Source organism: Bombus pascuorum, chromosome 7 (genome assembly GCF_905332965.1).
Source record: "Bombus pascuorum chromosome 7, iyBomPasc1.1, whole genome shotgun sequence".
NCBI lineage: Eukaryota > Metazoa > Arthropoda > Insecta > Hymenoptera > Apidae > Bombus > Bombus pascuorum.
This window is the reverse complement of record NC_083494.1, coordinates 10,708,916-10,734,343: the sequence shown is the minus strand read 5'-3', so window position 1 is coordinate 10,734,343 and position 25,428 is coordinate 10,708,916. Positions and strand designations below refer to the sequence as shown.

General features: G+C 33.9%; 2 protein-coding genes across 2 annotated transcripts in view; both read right to left on the bottom strand.

Annotated features, from left to right (window-relative positions):
* The window catches only part of LOC132909360 (endoribonuclease CG2145-like), a 290,224-nt gene that overhangs the window by 93,291 nt on the left and 171,505 nt on the right, over window positions 1-25,428 (bottom strand). The gene's annotated exons all lie outside the window — the stretch shown is intronic.
* LOC132909370 (calcium uniporter protein, mitochondrial) overlaps window positions 1-25,428 on the bottom strand; it is a 78,532-nt gene that overhangs the window by 45,612 nt on the left and 7,492 nt on the right. The window contains exon 2 of the mRNA XM_060964173.1: window positions 335-536. Within this exon, the coding sequence (XP_060820156.1) occupies window positions 335-536 (202 nt within the window). The remainder of the gene's footprint in view (window positions 1-334; window positions 537-25,428) is intronic.

Genomic DNA, 25,428 nt, shown 5'->3' with positions numbered 1-25,428 from the left:
TTTCTCTATAATATTTTAACTCCACAAAGTGTAAATTGTCACGAATGTATCTTAATTATGTTAAGGTATACAGAGATACGAGACACATAATTTAAGATAAACTTGCAAATGGTTCTCTTTTACTAGCAACTCACGAATATTCTAGCTGTAAAAAGATCTTCCTCTCAAATTCTTTGCTTCTCTTCATGCAGAGTTAAGTTAAAGATCAAAGACTTTGGGTCTTAAAATAAGTACGAAAAGTGACTCGTAAGAAAAGCTTGAAGATAAAAATATCTTTTCTCTAAATTTTTTTCATTTTTTTTACGAAGCTTCATCGCGTTCGACCATTACTCACCAGCATTCTCCGTGTTCTCAGTGATCATCAAACTTTTGTCCGCTTTGTCATTTTTTGTCACTTTCGTTGGGCTCTGTTTCTTCGGCGTACTCGTATCTTTCATTTCTTTCGCTACAATTAGACTTAACCTCGGAGAAAAATTACACTTGGTCGAGGAGAGATTTCTCTGCGTGCTGTGCCACCACCTTTTGCATCGTGTTTCCTGCAACACAGAAAATTACGGTTAGTGTAATGTAAATAGAACTACAATACAGTGTCATTTTTATTTGTGTTAGTTTATCGGTGAAAACGAGTCTTGGTTTTATCCATGCGACGTTTTAACATTCAACGAAGCGCACGAAGGTTTCCGCCTTTCTTCTCTCAGATTTTCTCATATTCTTTCCTCTATTTTTACAATTTCTCGGGGAAAGGAGGATCTATTGCAAACACGACATATAAATACCAGAAACCAGTTCTCTCTTGTGTTTCTCGTTTCGTGTTGGGTTTCTTCCGTCAATTCGCATTCGATTAGCTTGTGTTTGGGTCGGAACATCAAACACAATTGTTTCACGTAGCGCAGATAGATCAGGCAAATCGTGGCGCTGTGAATCGTTACCCGATCAGGCGTTGTGATCGGACATTGAACATTGTAATTACATCTTGTACTAATCGTGAAACACCAATTTCAGAGTTTCCCACTCGTTACGTGAGTTTGCTTGATAGCTATGCTCTTACCAATTTTGGTCTTCGATTACCTATGCGCAGAATGCTCCATAGGTATGCACTGTAGTTTAAAAGTACGTATTTGGACATTTATATGCAATAAACATCAATCCATGGATTTGTAAGAGAACAAACGTGGCTGTTGAACTTTTTTCTAAATTATCGTCCTGTATAGTTAATCTTTTCAGAGTCGACTTTTCTAACTTGTGAGGAAGATTATTTTTTATCAAATGTTAATAATACACATATATATTTTTTCTATCGTTTTTGTTAACTATCTTTCCTAACTTACAACGTTCCGCTTATACAACAGCACGCGCTAAGGAGTCGAGGAGTTGTGGAACGAGCAGATACATTTTTCGCGAGTAAATCACAGAAACAAATGTGTTCGATATTTCTATAGAATTCACGTATTGTTACCATCGATCTCTCGAGTATCCGAATATGTAAATGCGATATTTTCATACACGCGTTGATAAATTTATCGACAGAATATCATACAATTTATGCGAAATTTGAATTTTCCAGAGTATTGACCAAAGAACAAACATGGAACAGAATTTATTCGGTTACAGAGGTAATTTTTATTTTGATACGCAATGCTTCGACGTAAACGTTGTATTTGAACGCAGCAGAATTGGCAAATGTCCAAAATACTATGGGGTCAATGCAGGGTCATGCCGAAATTGGAGTTCAGCCAGGGTCGGCTCACGACTGTACATTTGGCAGAAAGTGGTTTTCAAAGAACGAAGCGAATGTAACGATAAGTATTTGGTAGAACGGCCTTTGTCATAAAGTCGAATGGCATGTACCCAGAGAAATAAAGGATCTCCAAGTGAAAAGCGGAAACTTTCTTCAGGAGAATTTACGTGCTTTCTCGCATTTGAATCATCGTGTTGTCGCTTTGTTTCCTTAAACATGCATAATTTGCAAAATGCTTGACACTTCGAGCGATGTAGAAATTTGTGCGTCGTCTGGAAAACGACGCCGTTATTCCCACCAACATGGTGTTCTAAAAACGATACCGCAATGCGTATCTGACGCTACCTATTTTAAAGCAATCGTAAAACCGCCTTTAAAATGCTATGAAGATATACGCGCAGTTGGAGTTTATTGAGACTAGTGTTATCAGAATCTTGAGATATTTGATTCTCACGGTGATAGAAAAATGAGTTAACTTGTTCGGCTCTAAATTAAATTGTTCATCCTTTAATTTTAGCCTTACTTTACGGTGTAAGAGGCTACTTTAATTCGTTAAGAAGTTAGTTGATAGGAAACAAATTACGAATTAAGTGTTGTATGATAACAATGATTGAAGTATAATGGATGAAACCGACGAATTCCTTGATTGTCGGTGATCGTCTAACAAAAAGAAAGATAAAGTGTACCAAAGGTAAAAAGAAAGATAAAGCGCACGGAAAGCTCAAAGTTCCCTTACGTGAGGGACCATATATCAAGCTTCGTCTCTTTTGGTGTCGATGAAATTCTTCCGCATAATAGCACCGATAAAGATTCAGCATTCAAAATGTCTCAGTGTCATTTAAAGTTTAGGCTGTCGATCAGTCTCCAACAAAGGAATTTCAGTGAAGTACTTCGATATGCGATGAAAAATGAAATGAAAAATGAAAGAGAGAAGTTACGATAACTACGAAACTACATAATTATAATCGTTACTCAGATTATTTAGACTGTGAATTTTCATAAAATGTAAATATTTTTGAGCCATGAGTAATAAAATATCTAAAAGAAGGTTTATTTTAGCTACTATACAATTGTAATGAATACCGTTTTAGATATTTTACATATCTTTGCATACTATCTGCATTCTGTGTATTTTTGCACTTTTGCATTTTAAATTCTTCGTGAATGGATAAACATTTGCAGGTTGATGATTATACCGACGACGATACCATTCAATTACAAACAATGGCAGTAAACGCAAAAAGCGTGAAATGAGTTTCTTTCTGTATGTATTTTCAAGTAACTGTGAAAACTTTGTGTCTTGACTTAATTCTCGCTTCCTACATTTTTGCTTATTCATATTTGTAACAGACGAGCTTAGTGGATTTAATATTTAATAAATGCTCTAAAAAGAGCAAATGAATTAACGTAATCTCGTAATTTCTCGTGACCCATCATGTACGTTTTCACCACATAGCGAATGCAAGAATTTCCATCGCAATTTCTGTTGAAACACAAGAAAATTTCTAAAAATTGGGTCAGTACAATAATTACTTGATAGTGGTAATGAGGGTTAATTGCATTTTACGTATATTTTCGTATATTTTCCAGGATCCATCTCGGTAAGGTTCTCTAGTTTCTCAAGTAAAATAGCTCGATCTTCTCAGATTTTGCCGCGATATTAAAGTGACTGTGTTCCTTCGTTAACCTTTCTACCGCATTTCAGTTTCATATCTTTAAACGCCTGGATTCTCGAATTCGAGACGTTTTAATCGGGATGATATAATCCCACGATTTTACAGTGGATCGTTTAAGCTCTTCAACGATATATCTGGCGGTCTAAGAATATTCTTGCTTCTCTTTTTTCTCCTGACTTTTTCTCCCGAAGCGTGATATATTTCTTAAGAATCTTCTCAAATTCCTGCAATCGGATCTTTGTTATCTTTTCATAAAAGGATCGAGGTACATCATATTACGAAGAATCGATGGTATTTAGAAACTCAAAGAAAAAAGAGAAGAGAAACGTCTACTCCATTTATTTAAAAAAGACTTAAAAATTTTTACTTTTATAGATCTATTTTATTTTATTTTTTTCATTATTAGTTGTGTAAAAGAAACTTGTAATTTAATATATTTAATAAGAAAGAATTCCTTTACTAAACACTGATAATGTTCTCTTTTTATTAAATTAATGTGGACGTCCTCGGCAGGACCTAAAAAGTTGCATCTATATTTGTTCAAAGCAGAAGCGTGCTCTTATTCAAACAGTCGGTAGCATCCAGTTCCCATTCGTCAATTGCCCCGCCTCGTTTTTCTTTCCCAATACGAAACCTCTGTTCGAACGTTTCACCCTTTACTCGTTTCGCTCGCTTATTCATCCTGACTAATCGATTTTACTGTCGTGTTTTTCGAAGTTATTTTTGCGTTGTGTTTTTTCTACTCGTTCCACGATGGCCGGCATAAAATTGTTAACGATTCTACCGAGATATTTTTTTCTCAAAAAGTTCGTCTTCAGCGTCGTTTAGCGCTAATGGTATGCGGCTTTCGCCAGAACTCTATTCAGTAACTCGATTATCATCGCGGTCTGAAAGTTTCAGAGACACAAGTTAGGATTATTCAGACGACCAAAAAGCAGCGCTACGCGAATCTTCTCGGCGGAAGTTCTCGTTTCCCCTCGAAATTGGATTCCATTGAACACGCCACGACCTTGCAAAATGTTGTCCACTCATGAGTTATTTCGTGACAGTGGCGCGTCAGAAATTTCCTAGAAATTTCAGGCGGCTTGTACGAATTCACCAGCGATATTCGCTTTGCAAAAATCAACAGAAACTTGTTGGAAAATTCTATCGTCAATATTAAAGTGTCACCGCACGCGTACGTTCGCATATTGCACACAATTAGATACGAGACGTAGTTTCTAGCGTGAAACGCTATCATATAATATACCGGGTGTACTTTTCTAAATTGCACGTCTAAATTATTATTGCTGTTGCAGAAATGACTGAGAAATTTTTTTCATTTACTGGTCTAATTTAAATGAGTTACAGTATGCAGTACAGCGAGTGTATACATGTACATTGCACGTATTCATGGATTTACGCGTGCAACGAACGTACGGCAAATTGACTCAATTAATCAAAGAGCAAAAATACTTCCCTGTTGAGTCGATCGTTAAAAATCAACTGGTGGATTGCCGTGGATATGAAAACTCGGGAAACTGAATTTTTATCTTTACAGATTTTTATTGCAAATTTGTCTCGGTCATTTAAAGCGTTGAATTTTGTTTATGAAAAATAATCCGAATAAAAAGTATTTACAGTTAACTCGGTTGAAAATTTATTGAAAATAATTCCGACAAATCCACGCAATTTTCGTTTATCGTTCGAGATTAATTTTCTCGTTGACGTCAGATCAATTTTGCCTCGTATTATAAATATTTAATAGTTGAATTCTGGATCCCATCGTTTTTTAACACTTCTACTATTTGTTTTTCGTTCTTTTACTGTATTTTTAAACTTTCCATATTTCTTTTGAAATATTTCACGTTGAAAATTTCGTGATTGTATTTATCCTTTTTAAGAAATTATGGTATAGCCTTTTATATATTTGAACGAATGATTGAATGAATTTGAATAATCAAGCGAGATTTTATCGTTTCATTCGTCACCGTTAATTAAATTTTAATGGGCGATTTGTCGACGATTTTGCTCGTGATTCTCAACGACCAAGCGTTTCAATTAGAACATATCATCGTCGATGATATTCCAGCAGTCAATCAACGTACTCGTATATGCACATGCTCTGCTTGCTCAAATTTTGGTCGTCGGCCAAAACAGCGAACAACCACCAAAAGGATTTCTCACGTGCGCGACTGTCGTGAAATAAATAATCTAAAGGCTAATGATCTCGCGAGTGTCACCGATCCCTCGTGTAGATTTCAGTTTGCGTTTGTCGTAAAGTAAAGTACAACACCTGAAAAACACGCTAACTGTTTAGCTAATTAAAATGTTGGTCGCCTTTTATATAAAATATAAATAATGGGTCTCTGTTCAACAACACCCATTTCTGTTTTCCCGACACGAAATCAGCCGAAATAAGCCACTTAAACGTCGTTCAATTTGTCCAACACGAAGATCTCGACAGTCTCCGGGTTCATTTTTCTACGATTGTTTCAGGCTTCGACTTCTGTTTTTAGAAATAACATCTCTGTTATACGAGCGTTTCGTGTCAATTCTCCAACAAATTGAGTTAACTGTCACGATTCGCGTTTATATAGCAACTATTATACAACTTCTTGGTTGATACTGGCAAATGAAATTCTCTTCGCGGTGGGAAATTCTTACAATGGTATCACATTTCAGAGCAAACGAGAGATCTAGACGCCGTTATTACCATCCCAACTCGTTATAGTTGCTGGAATCGATATAACTGGAGCATAGTTAGGTGAAGCACTAGCTTCTGGGTGGAGTCGAGGGTCAAAAGGTGAGGCACAAAGCGATTGAGAAAATGAACGACTGATCGACTCTACTTTTTACTAGTTGCAACACGCGTGGAAGTACACGATTAATATTTCATCCGCAAGAAATAAATGACCTACTTCCATAAGCTCTCTCACGGCAAAAAGATGGCATAGATAATGATAAACTCCAAGGTAAATTTACAAAAACGGTGTATCATCAATGCTTTCCTGTACTTTCCGATTTATAGAGTTAATCAATACGTCAATGTACACAGATATTTTTTTAAATAAGTAAAACTGTAAAGAACAGGAGTAACTCATCTCCTTCTATCTTTAATAGAACGTCTCTGAAGAGTTTAAGATTAGTAATTTTCGGAAAGACAGAAAAATGCAGTTTCAATGATACTCCAGATCTTTATTTCCACAAGAAAGTTTCGAATTTGTCTCAACGCTTAAAACGTTATCATTAAGTTTCTCACACCAATTCTATTATTCTCAATATTTATTTTTCACTTACAAGGTATTAGCATCTAGTTAGATGTATGTATGTAACAAGATCTTAATACCTTTAGAGTCATGAATATTCATTGGCTACTCGTGACTTCGTATCTCATGTTTTATCAAGCGCTTCATGTATCCTCGGTCGGTTTCTCCAGTCATTTCCTCACGAGTATTTTTCCGGGGCTAAAGGTATTTACTTTGTTGTAAATAAAGAACGTTAAAGGATCTTTCAGCGAATCGAACGGAAAACATTCGATAGTAAGATAAGATCTGCATACAAAAATCCATCACATTTTAGTTTCAACGAGGGGGAAAAGAAATTCCCTGAAGATAGATCCCCTGTTTTTCTTTCATTCCCCGCGACGAAGTGGCACGTGCGCGAGAAACTGCCGAGGAAAAATGGAATAAATCACATTTGCAAAGCGTGAAATCGCATGAATACGAAATGACATTTGCAGATATGATTTGCCGTATGTCTATTCAATACCTTCGTCAAGAGGCACGCACACCATTTTGGCGTTGACCAAATGGCGAGGGAAAATAAGATGGACGTCATTTTGGAATGCAGTAAAAGCTTTTACTAATTTAACGGAAAACAAAAGAGATTAATTGCTGTCCAGTTAATGGATCGTTATTTGCCTACAATGTCCTCAATTCGTGAACGATGAGCAATCTGTAGATTAACCCGTTTATATTGGTAAATCAGTATTGGTAAATTATGCAGTTCAGCGAGTTTTTTTCTAATTTTCATTATCTAATTGCAGTCTGTTTTGACGAAACAGTGAAAAAAGTTAGATTAAGTTTAGGTCAACAATTGATATGAACGATGAAAGTACTCTTGTTTATTTAAACGCATTTAAACAAATTTATTGAAATCTAATCGATATCTATATTTTGTAACTTTTGATTTGTAAACTTTCGCTAATAATATCTGAATATTTCATTATATAAAAGAGCTCTGTTTAATATAATTACTCTGCTCGGTAGAAATAGTCAAAGTCTTGCACGAATCAATAAAGAATTTATTTTAAGCATCACTATTATTAATCCAAAATATTTTTCATCGATAAAGCACCACAAATTTAATATCTAATTTATAATAATATACTCGTGAACGTTGAAGTATTCTGGTTCACCTGTTGATTTGTAAAGATCAATGTCTTACATCTGGTTAATTTTTCATGGGGTAAAAATTAACATATTCGACTTGTTACTTGTCTCCCTATATCCTGTAGCATATTTTACGCTATAAACGAACATATCGCGTTTGAACATACTTTATCCTGTCATTTGAATTTTTTATCATACGTTCGCTACTTTAAAATTCCCCTACTAGCAAAATAGATGGGTCGGCCATTCAAATCCCCTATGGGCTCGTGAAGTCATTACACTATGTTTCATGGCCAGGTAACTTCCAAGTGACGTTGCCACCGTGAAAAATAATGCGACTGCTCTACGTCGGGCTACATGCTAAAAAAATATTACTTCATGAATTAATTTACAAGGGTTGAACATATTTCTGTTTTCAGACATTTGTGATCGAATGGATAAGGATAAAAACTGAGATAAATTTCTGTAAAGAAAGAAAGTTACAATTAACTAGAATTAAAAGTTAGAATTTTTGAAGCATATTCAACATTAAATGGAAATGTTGCAAAAATATTATCCATTATACGAAGTTATAAAAACGTACTGAAAGTACTTGTACTTTCAAACATTTACAATTGGAAAATTTCGAATCATAGTTTAAATAAATTTCTCTACAGTCGTTGTAACAGGAAGTTTATTATACTACAAACTTATACAAACCTGTTCAAAATATTTGTCCATTTAGACACATTTAATTGTGGAGCTCCGAACTGTTCGAAATACATTTCTCTACAATAATACATTTGAAAACTAACGCTACAGCTACCTACGAAATTGTTGCAAATGTAAATCGTAGCAAAATGTTTATTGTTCAAACTATTCGTACTTTCAGATGCGTCTAATTGAATAACTCTGAATAACATGTTAAACAAACTTCTTTACAATGACGCGTTTCAAAATGAACAATTTTCAGGCTCATCCGGCATTAAATTGTTGTAAAAAGTTTGGTTCACAAAGCCACTGAAACGCGTTGGAATTTTCATGCTTTTTCGGGGAAATTCATTTTCCGTGGTGTAAATAAAGTTTCATGAAATGTCGAAATTTTCATGTCCAATATTTCCGAGGAAATTCTATACTGGTTTAAATACAATTTTGTGAAATCAGATGTTACAGAATCGATGCTTAATTCGTAGGATAAAGCGATTAATTTACAAATTTCGAACAATTGTCGCTTTTCCTCGCATCGCAGAGAAAATTCCGATGATCGTTTAAATCGAAACTCATCGGAATGCAGTGAGATTTTTATTCCCACCATTTATACTTAAAATTTCAAAATGAAATGTAAATGAAACTGTGAGTTTCGTTCAAACGAGAAAACGTATCGACTTTTCATCTTTTAGAAGTTGAAATTCTAGAATTAAACATACCAAGATTAACGCTGAATTCAGAATGAAGAGATTAATTTAATGATTTTTCATAGTTGTGGTTCGTCCCGAAATAGCGTTGGAAAATCCCAATAACTCCTAGAATCACATATGGGAAGGCATTTAAATTTTCATTCTCACTGTTTATAATTGAAATTCTGGAATAAAATACGCCGGGATCAACGCTTAACTCGGTATGAAAAGGCCAATTTAAAGATTCTCCAGCCTCATAGGCTCTGTTTCAAGTACTAGTGGAATTCCCGATAGTTGATCGAGCCATAGACATACCTACTGGAAAGGGTAGAAAATTGGATCAGCTGAGTAGGTTGTGTACGAGGATTTTCCCATTAAATGCTAATCGGCTAACTTGCTGTACCTGTGCTTTGCGGTTCCTACCGGGAACACACTAATTCCAGATAATCGAGTGCACAGCACTCGAAATCAAACAAATAGAAATAGAAGTTGCTCAAATTGGAGCATAGAGAACGTCTCATATCGGCATAATATAAATTATTCAGAAAGAATAATGTAAGATGTAAAGATGATACAAGATAAGATTATTTGAGTCAGTAGGTTATTTATAACGAACTAAGTAATTCGCAGTTTTAATTTGTCAAATTTGGCTGTAGTTTGGCTATATATATGTATGTATATTGGAACAATTTTTGAGCAATTTATGTTTGAAAATAGACCATTTGATTCGTTAATTTATTAACTGTTAACGTTGCATTAACACGATATTTTATTGACAACTTTTTTACAATCAACTTGATATTTTCTAATATACGACAAATTTAGGACTGAATATTAGAATGTTAAAATTTTTAGCGAAATAACCATATACAGAATCGGTGATTGTTTCCATCTTTAAAATTTAACCAGAAGACTAAAATCGTAAGAGCCTGTCTTTGAAAAGCAGCTTCCCCACGAACAAACGAGAGCAGGCGAAACTTAGAAAACTTTTAAGGGGTTTAAATTATCGTCGAGTATCGCGTATTCACAAAAACTTTCTCTCCAGAGATCATAAAATATTAAATTTCAAAGTTTTCCGCGTTTAATATTTCCATGGATATACCTTTGAAAAGCTATATATTCTACAAGTTTCCTGATCCCTTTGTACCACTAGGTTTTCGATCGAAATTTCAAATCCATCGAGAAAAAGAAAAAATAAGAGTCTTATAGAAACCACGCCTGGTTAAACGGATTTTCTGAATATCGAGGTCAATCGATATGATGCGAGTGGAAACCGGGAGGCTTTTCATTTCTTTGACCAGCTATTAACAGTTGTATGTGTATACACTGGTTCGAGAAAGTATTTGAACGTTTATCAAACCGGACTTTCGTTTCTCTATATTTCTATATGTTTTATAAAACATTCTCAAGTTCCATTAGTTGTTACTGTAGTATCGGGAGGATACTACTTAATAATTAATTGATAAATTGATACTTTATTTACAAAGAATGGATTGATACAGATGTTGATTAGACAGGAAACGATGGTTATTTAACATGAACTAATCGCAATAGCTTACTATACTTTAGACAACTCAACAATTAATTTGCAACTCTCGTCACAACAGATCCAACGCTCTCTTTCTCTCATGCGGACCATACTCTCTCGACAACGCTAGCAACTCTATATCGACAACGCAACTCGCATTCCCTGATTTCTCAATTCACACTCTCTGATTTCTCCACTGACAATGACTATGAATTTTTCTCTCTGCCTTAGCATCCCTTTTGTCCCTCTGTATTAGTCTCACCACGCATATGTTACGCTACCGCTCGTGGCCAGAGTCACGTAGGCCTTTTTTCTACGAATCTCTTCAGTTAAAGGACCGACGTCACATTGATGGGCCTGTCGGCTCACGACAAGCTTTATGGTTTACCCGATAGTTTTAGGTCTTTTGTCCACGACACCACATTATCGTAATTTATTCGTCGTATATTTATCGTAATATCATCGTAAGTTTCTGCGATTTTTATCCAGGCAATTTAAGAAGCTTCGTTTAGTTCATTATCTTTGAGATTTCTAAATGGAACAAATCAGAAATGATATCATTAACATGTAACAATGTTATCTATCTTGTTTATCTTATCGTGTTTTCTGACGTCGTTATTCGACCCTTTTATTGGTTTTAAAGCTCGTTTTCCATGTAGGTACGTGCACTGCTTTCACTTTATTATTGAATTCTTCCTTTGATGTTTTTACGTCTTTCTTTTATCGCCACAGTATTTCTTTCTTAGCGTCCGTGTATTTCTTTTACTGCTTCAACGATTTTGCCTAATGAATGCCTTTGTATTTCCTTCTTTAATTCTGTAACTTTTTCAATATATTTTTGGACTGCTTTTTACATTCTTTTTGCTTTCTTTTTTGCTATTAAAGGCTACGTATTTTTACCTTGCGAAGATTAGCTATAAAGATTACAAGCTTTATTCAGTGTTGTCGCAGTGCTTTTATTCATTTCTGCTATTTTCGCTTTTCTATATCTTTTGATTAATTTCTTTTATTTCTTCATATGTTTGGGTAATTTTCTCGTTTACCTCTTGCCTTCATTTTCTCTGCTTGTTTAATGTACTAGGTCTTTCCTTTTTAATGTAGTCGTATCACCTTTTTCCGCATTTCACAAACTCTTTTTTTCGCGTATTTATGCCATTGTGTTTTTATTGTCCGAATTCTTTCCCCTTGTTGGAATTCAACCCAGAATTCTCCTCTCAGCCGGATTGCTTCCTCGAACGTGAAAATTTTTCCAAGTCTCAATTTCATCCTATTGGAATTTATCCCAGAATGATCGAAGGATAGCAGGGGTCCTTAGGGTAATAACATTATTTGCACTCATTGATTAAAGACGGATAGTGCCCACGTGGGTAATAGAAATCGAAAGGAAAGAGCTTTAGGAACGTCTTTGGTATCCGGACAATAGCTGCTAGGAATTATTTCGGAGGAAATGATCACTGACCACCAATAATGACCATAGGATGACCACAGAGTAAACGTGCTGTCCATGTCAAGTATTGAGACAAGGGGTAGTTTCAGTGGTTTACGGACATCTTAGGATATATTATCTTAGGATATTCGTAGAAATCGAAAATATAGGAACAGGTCTGAAAGCTTTGGGTTAGTTACCCTCCTTTCGTAACGAATTATGTTTGACATGGAAAAGCACTCTGCGATATATCTTCGTGTTTGAGTGTACAATGTTTTATTAAAATGCCTATGGAATTATTTATTTTAGTGATTTCATATTTCCTAATCTATACTTTTAGATTATTTTGTTAATACTATTTCCACATGCAAGTAATATAATTTAAGAGATTAGAGAGAAATGTTTATCTTTTTTTCGTAAAATAACTTAGTTACCGTGGATTATTCTAAGATAAAAGAAGCAATGACAAGAAATAAATAATAATCTTAAAAAAAAGAAGAATGAAAAAAGTCAGATTCGAAAATTTCTGAAAATTTCATAATACGTCTTAAACCAAGAGATATGTAACCCGATGTCATAACTCCTTCTCTCTTCCAATTCTTTTACCATTTCCATCGCTTTTGGAACGTAGACGTGACCTGCTCCGCTCGCATCACCGTGTGACAACTCTGAACTGGTCACGTAGAGGATCAGAAATTACGTAAAGTATAGTTTAGCCTTGATTCAGTTCCTGTCGAAGAAGATAAACTGCTACGTATTGAATCACATTGTAAAATCAATATATCGATGTCGCTATTTGATGCTTCAATTTAGAATCTCGCTATATCGTGGAATATATCACATAAATTTTGACCACGAGTCAAACGTGACAAACTAAAATTCAGTTTAATATTTCAAGATATAATTTCTTCAATTTCTCTGACGTGACGCTTTTTCGTTAACTTAACTTCTCTGCTGGAATGCTTTTTAGCAGCGAGTCACGGCTGCGAAGTGTCTTGATTAAATGCACTCTGTAATCTGCCAGCGGGATCTCGGATTTAAACGAGGAACGTAATGTAATATGAAACGTTGGGCCAGCGAGACCAACGCTTTTTAATGGAAGGTGGAAATTTCTGATGGCATCGCTTTTCCATCACTTCCTGTGGATCATCTAATTTCTGGTGCATTTATTTAATTCCTGACGTTGATCGATCTTTCCAGTTTCCACAAAAACCTAGTTTTTAAAAATGTTATTTTCAAGCTTTAAGAGCAATTCAAATAACTTAATTTGAAGTACACCTTTTTGTCCCTTCGCTTGAGTGTCGGGTTAGCGATTTAAATTCAAGTGTCCAACATTTTTATCCAATTAGTCAAATGATTTTGTTACGTCACGAGGCTTAGTATAAATCGTATTTCTAACCGTCGCTCGCGGTTCTACAGCGTCGCAGACGGATCGTCTTATCTGACGAAAAACATACAATGTATCAAGCAGCGAGTTCTAGAAACGTCGATTTCGGTCCGTTCTTTTATTCTCACGAAGAAGTATGCCTACGTGATCATCGGCACGAGCGTTGGCGTGATCCGAGCGTAGTGAGGGTTGTCTCCCCGAGAAGAATTGATCTAAGGGCAATCAGTCTCAATTGAAGATTCAAACGACATACATCAAGAGGTCTGACGATTGAAATTAAAGTCGCTTAATCTAACGAATTCATTGAGAGATATCGTAAAGTCGGGTCGAATTTCTGTAACACATTAACTGTATTCATCGCTAAATAATTTGTGACGCTTTTATTATTATTTAATTTATTGTTAAAAATACAAGCTATATTAACCTGTTAACACAGTGTTAACTTCATTGAACCACCCCTGTTATCTTAACCGAAACAAGGGGAACGACTAATTCGCGGCGTCGATCATACGAATCATAGCGAGAATTTACGCCTCTCGCTGACGCGTTTTCCTCGCGACCGCGTCTCTCCGCGAACGGTTGTAACAGATTTAACTCGTTTGCGTTCTTGTTAGGATATTTTTTCGTACAATCGCTTTACTAACGTGCTGTCTTGGTTAATGTAAAAAAAAATACCCTTTCAAGCTATAAACGTGCTATTTGAACTCTTCCAACAATTCCTTCACTTAGAAGGAACGTACTATATTTTCATCAAGTTTAATTTAGATTAATCTTAGTTAAATTCAACTTTGTATTCGTATAAGTTAGCGTATACTTGAGAGTTAGGTAACTTGATTAGCCTGAACGTTTCACGGTTCAGTTTTAACGAAACAAATTTTTCAGACAAATAGAACAAATTCTATTCTATCAATAATTTCTCTTATTACTCTACGTGTGCGCATTTTCCATAGCAGCAGAGTAGTCAGAATTTCGCTCCTATTTTCGGGATCGTATCGATCCTATCCATCAATAACTGCTTTTATTAAATTGCAGTCTGCTTAAGTAACTGTGAACAGGATAGTGTAGGTAATTCAATTTGCGCGAGACGACGGGCTATAATTTTGTTTTATTTCGGGTTCCATCAATTTCCTACACGCTGCGTAGATATTGGAAAGAGATGTAAATTAGAAATAATTTTTAACGCGAAGTAGCGTCCTTGCCTCGGAAGAATATTCGACGATTTAATTGAAATAATCTATGATGCGGGAATGTAGAGTATCTTCCACTTCAATGGAAAAATGAATAATTCATCGCGTGACATTCTATGAGAATCGATATTCGTGCTTATTGTTGTGTAATGACTACCATTTAACAAAATTGATATTCCCGGGCTGCGGGCTTTTGTTCATTTAAGGGAAATTTTGAAGATGTATATTAAAATACACAGAATGCGCTATATAAAAATTTATGAAATATCCAAACTATGGTACCTTTTATAACAGTAAAAGTATCTTCAACCTAGGTCTCATTTCCTAAATTACATTCGTAAAAATATACATAAGTATCTGTGATATAGTAAATTTTAGTTAATATAAAATTTATTGAATCAAATAAAATGCACTTACTCTTGTAAAATATAAAGCTTTCAGCTACTTCAATAAACGTTTTATTCCTAGTAGGCGTTACTATGAAAGCGGGTTTCAAAGATATTTTAGCCAGAGACGGGAGAGAGAGAGGAGATTTTAATTTGCATTTGCGATGCAGCCTTCAAAGTTGCATTATTAGAACCGCCCTTGTTTGCGGGTTATTTTTCCTTGTCTCCGTCCTTGTCTTATCCATTTTGCCCTTGTTCTCCGTCTGAGATACTACATTATTTTCAAATATGGTTACTTGAATTTTTCAACCTAAATTCTAGATCGAGTATCTTTTATTCGTAATTTATTATTTAGGTTACTTCTAATTCGTTGCATATAAATTCCATCATTTCCACGAAATTAGCAAAGAATCATCGATATCGTACGAAATTAGATTTTGAAAAAATAAAACAAATAGTATAGTATATATACAGAAATATGGACTCGTATCATTCTGCAGTAGAATCAGGCGACACACCACAGATTCTAAGAACAATTAGTAGATACTGTATGCAAGAATTCTTATTGGTGCTGTGTATTGAAAGAATATCGTGTTCAACTCATTCTACGTACATAAATTCTATCATTCTATAAAATTGGTATAAATCATTAACGAAATTACATCTTGGAAAATTGCAACAGAAAACAGATAACATAGGAGGATAGATACACGACTTTTACGTATTATTTCACTGTTTGTCATTGCTCGTAATAATTTCTAATAATAATTTCTAATTGCTCATAATTTCGTTTCTCATAATGGATTACAGTCTTAATTAATAACTACGCTATATTGATTACACATACAATTTCTATCGAGTACACGATAGTTTCCGGATGAAAGTTCCATAATGGAAATTGTTTGCAATGGAATAAATATAGCGTTATACATATGTGTTCGAAAGTCGTAAAATAATTTTTCAAAGTTTCACACATCGTACGGATCATTGACCGGGCAGATACAGGCAAGTGAAGAAGCCCTCGAGGTTTTTATCAATTCCCTTTCCTTGTGGAATACGCTGCTCGTGCCAGGATGGTGTCACGATTAAATTGAATTTCACACCAGAAGCTGCTCCTGCGGGGATTCCAATTTACACAGAGTTGACAGGGTTCAAGGAAACCTGCTATTTTGTCAACGATACTCCGTTTGAAGTCCAATCGTTCCAAAACGTCTTGATTTTTGTCACGTGAACCCTCTAACTTCAAATATTACGATTCTTAACACATCAAACATCAACATTGCGTCAACGAAATAACGTCTCATTCGCAATCACGTAACAAAAGCTGTCAAAGTATTTTTTAATTTTCCTACGAACTTCGTTTCACCGCTTGGTCCCTAATGGGTTAAATATTTACAATTTAATATTTTATAAACACTCTGGCATTTTTTATTTCACGTTCCTGCTCTTCTTTGTTAATGAAGTTATGTATTTTATAGTAACCCAAGTCTCAGCGGTGACGTATAGTTTAATATTTTAATCATAGTTTCATTACTTTTAATTTCCACTTAACCACAAAACGGAATATATTCGTAAGCATATAATTACTCACAGGAAGCTTGTACAAAGTATTTTGCGAGGTGCATAAAAGGAGAAGCAGACGGCAGGTCGAGACGAATAAACCTATTTACAAGTTAACTCGTACGCAGCACACGGCATATTCTACGATATACTACGACATACCAAGAGTAGCTGGAAGTGCCGCTGAAAACCATGTTGTTGAACCATGTTGTTGAAACAATCCCGTAAAGGTAATTTACGCGACAATGATTCATTTCTGTGATGCGATTATGCAATTCTCTCGTTCCCTCTCAATTTGTTTTATTTCATTTTCGTATGCACGACCAGATACAACTAAATTATATTCAATCTAAGTAAATCGAAACGATCGAGCGTCTTTTCCAGTTGATTCCTTTCGATGCGATATTTATTTTACACCTGAATTTTGTTTTTCATCCTATTTCAACACAACCCACTAACTAAATCTACAAAAATTGGTTGTATCGTAAGTTTTAAAGATACACGGACAGAAATTTTTAAAATTCACGGACAGAATTTACCTCCACATCCACGAGAAAAATTAATATCTTTGCAAACTTATTTCTAAACAATCCACCGATGCGATTTACTAATTTTAAAGATACGTATATAGAGATAATCATTGCTTCAGGGACATCTTTACAACAAATCCTACTTCCAGTGTTAAGCAAACATCATTACATCATGCTGACTGCAAGAGACGTTCGTGATATATTGATCCGCTCCTACGTCTTCAATCGATGACATTCCTCGAAAGAACACGTATACTCATTAAAGAAGATCTCGAACGCTTCTTTTCTCGCCAAGGAAATCGTTTATCCGCCTTGGGTCGTCGAGGTAGATTTTTCAGGCACTTCGACATCGTTCGTTTCGTATAATGGTAGTGGAAAATCACAGATACACACTCCATATACATGAGATCATCAAGCAGTCTATTACCTATGGTACGGACTTCGAGAAGTGCTTTGTCACGATAAAAATCGTCGATCGTATCGAGATGCACGGAAGGTTGTTTATAAAACTCGAGTTGGAACAGACGAGACGAAGGTGAAAAGAGAAATACGCTGCATCTCGCGATCAAATTTTAAAGAAATCGTTACTCGTTCTCTGTTGGATGACTGTTGGGACGATTGATAGAGGAACATTGTTAAAGGTACGGTTTGCCGATGATAAATCTCGATGTACAGGCGAATAATATGATTTAGGTTATACGGAGTTCTGTTCGGTTGGAATGTCTCGAATAGGATATTTATCTCACTTGTATGGTATCGAGGTGTTCTGGTGGGCGAGTATAAAAGCCACGTAGTAAGAGATAAATGTTTGTTTGGAAGGTGGATCCTGATCACTGATCAATGGACGTTGATCAACCGCGACATAAAAAAACGCGATACGTGACTGTACTGTACGAACTAATCTTTTCTTTTTTTTGTTTTTGTAAAATGTACGGGGAACTTGTTTCACAGTACGGAAAATCTAGTTTACTTTTTACAGTGGGCCATTTAATTCTAGTCCATACTGTGTGCCAAATACTAGAGTAAACTATCGACTTCAAATCTATTTTTGAAGATAACGTGGTAAAGCATGAAATATATGATGTATTGAAATTTGTCAAAGAATCAGAGATATTTAATGAAATAATACACCGTGACATTTGTTTATTGTTAATAACCATGTACTTAGTTGATAGGACAGTAATCGTTAAATAAGTGAACAAATATATCATTTTCATTGATATACTGGTAAAAATTTCTCCTTTACAAAAAGTGGAGAGAAAAGAAAATAAAGTTTTCTATTAATATGTAGAAATCATGATCGTTGAAAGATATGTAGGACTTTCTCGTATGGCTGAAATAACGATCTTTCGTTTAATTAAGTCAATTAGTTCTGCGAAAGTGATTTTACGACATGTATTATTCCTTCAATTTTCCTTTCTCGATAAAATTTCAGACGAGACAACCTCTTTAATAATGAATTTATTATAAACAAAAAGGATTATCTTTTGTTATGCTGAAAAATAAATCCTATTCTTAATACGAAGAATAAATAATAATAATATATACAAATTATATAAATAATGGCTATTGAACGTTCTACTATTCGTGAAAGTTTCATTACTGAAGTACTCATTCTGTTTTTTGGAATCACATTTGAATCAAAGATAAATTAAATGAACAAATATACCATCCCTCGAGGGATTAATTAATAATAATAAAAATAATTAAATGTCGCCAATGAAATGAATTTCGTGCAGTTTTCCAGATGAAGGCAAAATAATTTCAATATTGGCATTTTCGATGAATATACTTCCAGGGATATTGTAAAAAAAGAATTACGAATAGCATTTCTACTGCCAAATTTGGTTTACTACCCTTTGAGTTAATAATGTTTCAAGAGGAAGCTGTTAATTCATAAAACAAAATTTAACGAACTGGATGATCAACACGTGTTCTAATGGACGGCTTTTAATGATACGATTCAATTACGCCTAAATTACTGTTATAAATATTATGTCACGTTACTCTATACATTGTTATATTTCCTTTTATCATACCCTATCGCTTTACTTAGTTTTCCAATATTTAATATATTGTACAAAATGTCATAAAAGTTTATGGCTACTATTCCCAGTTACGTGAAATATTTATGTCAACAAGTTTTCGCGTGATAAGCAATTTATAAACGATGCTTATGGAGAAAGTAAGTTAGGTTTGTAGAAGAAAATAAAAATTATAGAAAGTTGAAATATATTTTTCCCAATTACTCGAGAAATTCATTTTATAAAAAAAATTCTAGCAAACGGATGGAACGAATCGTGTACTTTTGATAAAATTTCTCATAAAAATTGACATTTTGTCGTAAAGAATGTAGTTTAGTGGATAAAACTAGAAACTTGTAATGAAATAATTTTTAGATTTGTAAGTTTAATAAATCTTCATGCATTCTGTCCTGTCCTGTGTTATTACGTTCTCAGTTTCAATTTCGCAAGACTTAAAATTTTTATACATATCGTTACTACGTTTGATTAACGACCTTTTTACTTGTTACGTGCTATATTACAAATATAATGAATATATCTCTCATCCAATTACGTCAAAAAAAACAAAAAAAAAATAAAAAAATAATAATAATACTACACGAATATAAATGCAGCATTAATGTGAAAATAAAATACAATAAATTATTAAATCTAGAACTAAATATAGAACAAAGCTATAAATATCAGTAAATTACAGTGCATTATTACAGAAAAATCATTTGTTGTAGCAACGACCGTATCCTGTCGCTCAACTTCCTGGAATGTAGCGGTTGTTGTCCGTATAAGATTCGCAGTATCGTACACAAGTTCATTTCCCGCTTTGACTTCCTATCATACTGATCGAGAAATTAATCAGAGTAGTTGTGACACGTGAATAGGGTGAATAGCAGATATCAGATAGAACCCTTCGCTGATCGATAGCCTTTGTCCAACCTATTCGTACTCCACAATATCCTACAACTCGGAATAAAATATAATGCGATGGAATGGAAGTTTTAACGATTTACTGTGATTATATAATTTATTATTAACGAATATAGAATATTTTATTTTATTTTTAAATTATTATAGAGTCGCGATAAAACTCGCAGATGTGAAGGAAGCAGCAATTTATTTAATATTGGAATATTTAATATTGGATATTCTGATAGCGATGATATTTTATCTAATATGGAAATAAAATTGGAATGCTTATCTTCTACTATAATTTATTAAAAATGAAAAGCAATGACGGTAGAAGTTTAACTTTGATTTTACATTCGACCAAAAATGAGATCTTCCCCTTAAAGAATGAAATTTATTTTGCTGATATAGTAGACGCTATCAATTTTCAAATGGTAATCTTTAACTAACAGTCGCGTGAAAGGTAAAATGGTTATTGAGGATGTTGATTTAAGGAGTGTTCGTGATAACACACATCTAATTATTCGGAGGATTCTAAATTGCAGGGTTTAATATAATGTAACCAGAACACGAATTAAATTTCACAAATTTGTTATGCAAAAGTTACGGAATTAGAAATTGAAACAAAAATAAACTAAAACGCAAACGAAGATGATGAAATTCTCAAAACGTTATAAACAAAGGATTACGTAAGAAAATGCTTTTCCTAAGGTAGATTGATAAATCTGAAATTCATTCGGATCTGTGATAATTAAAAAATAATAATTATATTCTTCTTACGAATTTATATTTATATGATAATTAACATTTTATTTACAAATAAGTTCAAAAATATTCGCTATTTAAAAAAGATGTCATGTATAAAACATTTCAAAAATGTTTACAATTCTATGAATATAACGCTGTCTGTTTTCGACACGACAATTTTACCTCTTGAATCATAAATTCGTCAGAGACACGACAAACGCATTCGAAACATATTGTACTCGTGCAATGTTCGTTTCACGAGCTTCACGGTTCCATGATTTCTAGAATTCTATAAATTTCGCAGTTTAACGAATGAAACAATACTAATCAATATTTGGTAAAGGAAACTATTAAAATCGCAACATTGCTCCACGATTATGAATCGTTAAAATATATTGCACGCCATCCAGGCTCCACCCAGTTTGCATACTGTTTTACACGAAGCTGCAAAGTCAGCGAAAGGGTTTATGCAGGCTTCACCATCGTCTTATGTCATTACCATTAAGGCAAGACAAGCAGAGGATTCATGATCGTAATTCCATGAAATTTACGGGGTGCAGATAATGGAGTGGTCGCTTTTAATGGTCTATAATTCCTAACAAAATCGATGAGGCCAATACCTGTAGCCGTTCTATCGCGTCAGAACATAACGTCGAAGAAGCGAGAGTCATAATATAATGCATAAAGTTAAGATGGAACAGTTGTTACAACCCTCTTAGAAGTGTTCGATGAATGGTGGCTACACCCAACAGTAATCGATAAAAATATTGAACTTTGAACTAAATCATGGTAGCAGCAACAAAGTATTTATCTCTGTAAAACTTTGATAAAGAAGTCATTTTCCCTTAATGCAACTATCACAGCCTAGTTTGAAAACTGCTGCCTCGTTTAATAACGTAGGGAACTTTGAGCAGGAACTGTTCCTCTAAACTTCTCTCCATCTAGGCTTCTGTTCCTCTATCCAGAAACAAGTTTCATTTACGACAATATTCGGGTGCTTTACGTCCTATGTTTTTCGTCTATCTTTTAATTTGATTAAAAAGATTACTCTACACTATCTCGTCCTACATTGCACCAAATTTCGCTGCTGCCAGACCACACTCATCATCTTTAAAATATGAAAAATTTTAATCAAACGCTAAAATTCTTTAACCAAATCGATCTTCCCCAAACGCTATAATACTCAATTTACAGTTCCAACCGATTCTCTGATTCCAAGCAATTAATTAAAAAAGATATATATATATATATATATATATATATACACACACCATAGTATCTATTTTGTATCTAGCTTTTAAGTTAGAACTTTGAGTTCTAGTTCCAGTAGGTTAGTAAACTAGAACCTTTATACAAAGAAGAACAAAGAAAAGTAAGCAAATATGATGGGCGTAAACCATAAAAAAATTTGCCTATAGAAGAGAAGCCTGTGTAGATGGAATCGAAAGAATAAAGCTCGTGTCAATATAGATAAGAGTCATTGAAGCAGCCACAGAGAGAGAGCGAGAAAGAAAGAGGATGCTTTTCTCTGGGTCGAGAGAATGTGCAGTGGAACAGATCGATGTCCATGGCGCCTGCCGCAGACTCTGCAGTCTGTATTACTGTATCCTAGAGTATACAATTCCGTAACTGCTAGGTATAGCAATGTTCACTGTGGCGCGGATATACTAATGTCAGTGTCTAGATAGCTGTTTATGTTATAGGGGTTATATGCTCGATGAGATAATCGATTCTTCCGAGTAATTAATCGTTACATCAACATGTTCCCTTAGTCGACATTCGTGGAATTAATATAGGTTTTACAACGGGACGAAGGAAAAACATTTTATTTGATCGAACGAAAATTGAATATTGCATAGGAATGCTATTCGTATTTTCTTTTTATTTTTATACTTCAATAACGTAACAAATCCAGAGAATGGATCGATACATTCTCGTATGCGTTTTAAAAGAAATATTTTATTCGATTGATAAAAAAGTGGATATTGGATAGGTGGAAAAACGATAAGTCGTATTTTCCTCTTATTTCTAAGTTTGAATAACGTGTTGGATTCGAGGAAAATGAGGCAGCAGCAGATTCGTATTCGTTCTAAGAAAAGCTTGAAATACTTCATACAATTGGTTTAAAATTTGATATTGGATCGACGATGGGATATTAAATTGTATTTTTTTTTTACCTTCGAGCTCCATTAACGTCGGGAATAGAGAGAAAGGATCAATACGTTTGTAAGCATTCTAAAGAAAATTGCTATGTAGAGGTGACGGAGTTTGCCAGGGTGACTGTTCAATTATCCAATTCTCTTCAATTCTAACATATGAAACATTCTGTATATTCTACTGTATCACTCAATTTAACAGAAATATGTTAAAGTACATATTGTACTGGCTACAAAAATATAAAAATACAGCTAAATCATAAGCAGCTCTTAAAACTAGGATTGATGGATATAAGTTAATTAATAAAAGAATGTAATCTATATCTGAAGAAGGTAATTATGCTTCGAAAGTTTTAAAAACATAATTATTGTTCATTTTTTATTTTGTTCGAGAATCATCGACGAGATTAATCGAAAATTAATCTTTCACTGTACAGCTTTTAATATGCACATAGCAAATAATATCTTGAATAATATATTTGCAGGTAAATCCATTGTGGTTTATAATGATCATTCAAAAATGCATTTGTCCCGTGAATTAAACATGCTCTGGGAAATTATTCGCTATTTGGGTTGGTTAATCAATAACATAAACTCATTAATACTAATTTAAACACGTTTATACATATGACATAGCTCCTGGTATTATAAATTTATGAGAGACAAAACAATCACTGACTCATCATTATCTAATCTGATATTTGTTGACACGCAGAAATTCTAGTAAAAAATAAATTTTATCTAACAATTTATCAAACAATGATGTAAGAATCTGATGACGAGTTGGTATGTTTCCCAAACGAAGGAACGCTTGGCTAGCTACTAGTATTTGCTAAACTAAATTGGACTGAAAAGTTTGCACACTTTAAAAGACGAGTTCGAAGAGCTAATTTTGATGGAATAAGAAATTAACACTTCTTTCTCAACCAACTTCAAGGTAATTTGCATTAATGTATTAGATTTATATTTGTTTGTATATAAATTTAAAGTAAAGTATTCTAAATTTAAATGTCTTCGCTAAAATTATTATAGATTATCTGGTAGCAAATAATAATATACGTGTAAAACTGACATTTTCGATTAGCATTGTATAATTATGCTCACATGACTATTCATTAATTGCGTTCCACGAGTGATAGTTTTATTTATCATATATTAGCGATTTCATCTACAAGGTATTTTTATTCTTCCTAAAAGGATCTTGGAAATAATTCTTCAAAGTAACATAAATCAACAGCAGACGCTAAAAACGTAGTTGGCAAACTTTTTCAATAAAACAGGTGCCAAGATGCGTGCTACATTTGCTGTTCTAACAAAGTATTCTTAGTGTTATAGATATTTCTCAAAAATACCATAGTATTTCAATAGATTTAAGGTTTAAAATAAAGGAACGCTATACGTACTTTCAGATTATTATGTAAGAGGTACTTAAATGCGTGGGTAAAAACTGCAGATTAAAAATTACGAAACCGTGAACCAAACGTTGCAAACTAAACATTTCGAAATTATGAACGAACTCATGAACTAAATGTCTAAACTATATGTTACGGAACTGTAAACGTAAAATTTCATAATAATTCATGTAAAGTGCATATGTAAAGTTGTATGATATGAATGTTATGTTCTATTTAGTTGCCGACGAGAAGGTAGCTTCAGCTGACGTTTAATGCAACTGGCAACAAGCTCCACTTTCGGCTAACCTACTATTTGCGGGAATACTGGCACGGTAGAGGAATGAAGTTGTTTGAAAATAAGTTAACAATATGTAATGATTTATTCAAATTTTACTCGATTTCGATATTGACAATTGACTGACAAACTGACGGATATAAAATTCTTCTGTTGACAAAATGATGATTCTTTGATAGACAAAATGATAACTAACTCTTCGATAGACAAAATGATAACTATTCGGTTAACGAACGGTAGTTAATCAATAATATTCGATAGACGAACGAACGATAATAATTATTATTACTCGATAGACGAACGGTAATTGTTCTCATACTCGATAACCGAACGGTAAATATTTTCATACTGTCTTCTCCGAGTCGCTACATTTATATTCGTCGGAGATGAAAAAATGTCGGAGTTTTTCTTTTGAAAATGTTTGGGAAGATCCCCAACGTTTGTTTAATTGCCAATTTTGTTTACAATTTAAATTGTCTTAATATCGTTATAGAAATATAATTAGATAAATATAAGAACATGGTTAGATAAGTTTTCGCAAGATATAGCTTTTAGCGGCTTTAACTGCCTTTCACTTTAAATACTGTAAACATGGTTTCAAATAAACGTTTTAAATTACCTTGATTTGAAAGAAATTATCAATTTCACTTTCGCGTTACGGATCGTGCGGATCGCGGGACGTGACAATGAAAACGCGTATTAGAATATTTTATTTCTTTGAATTTCCTCAACCTTCCAATAA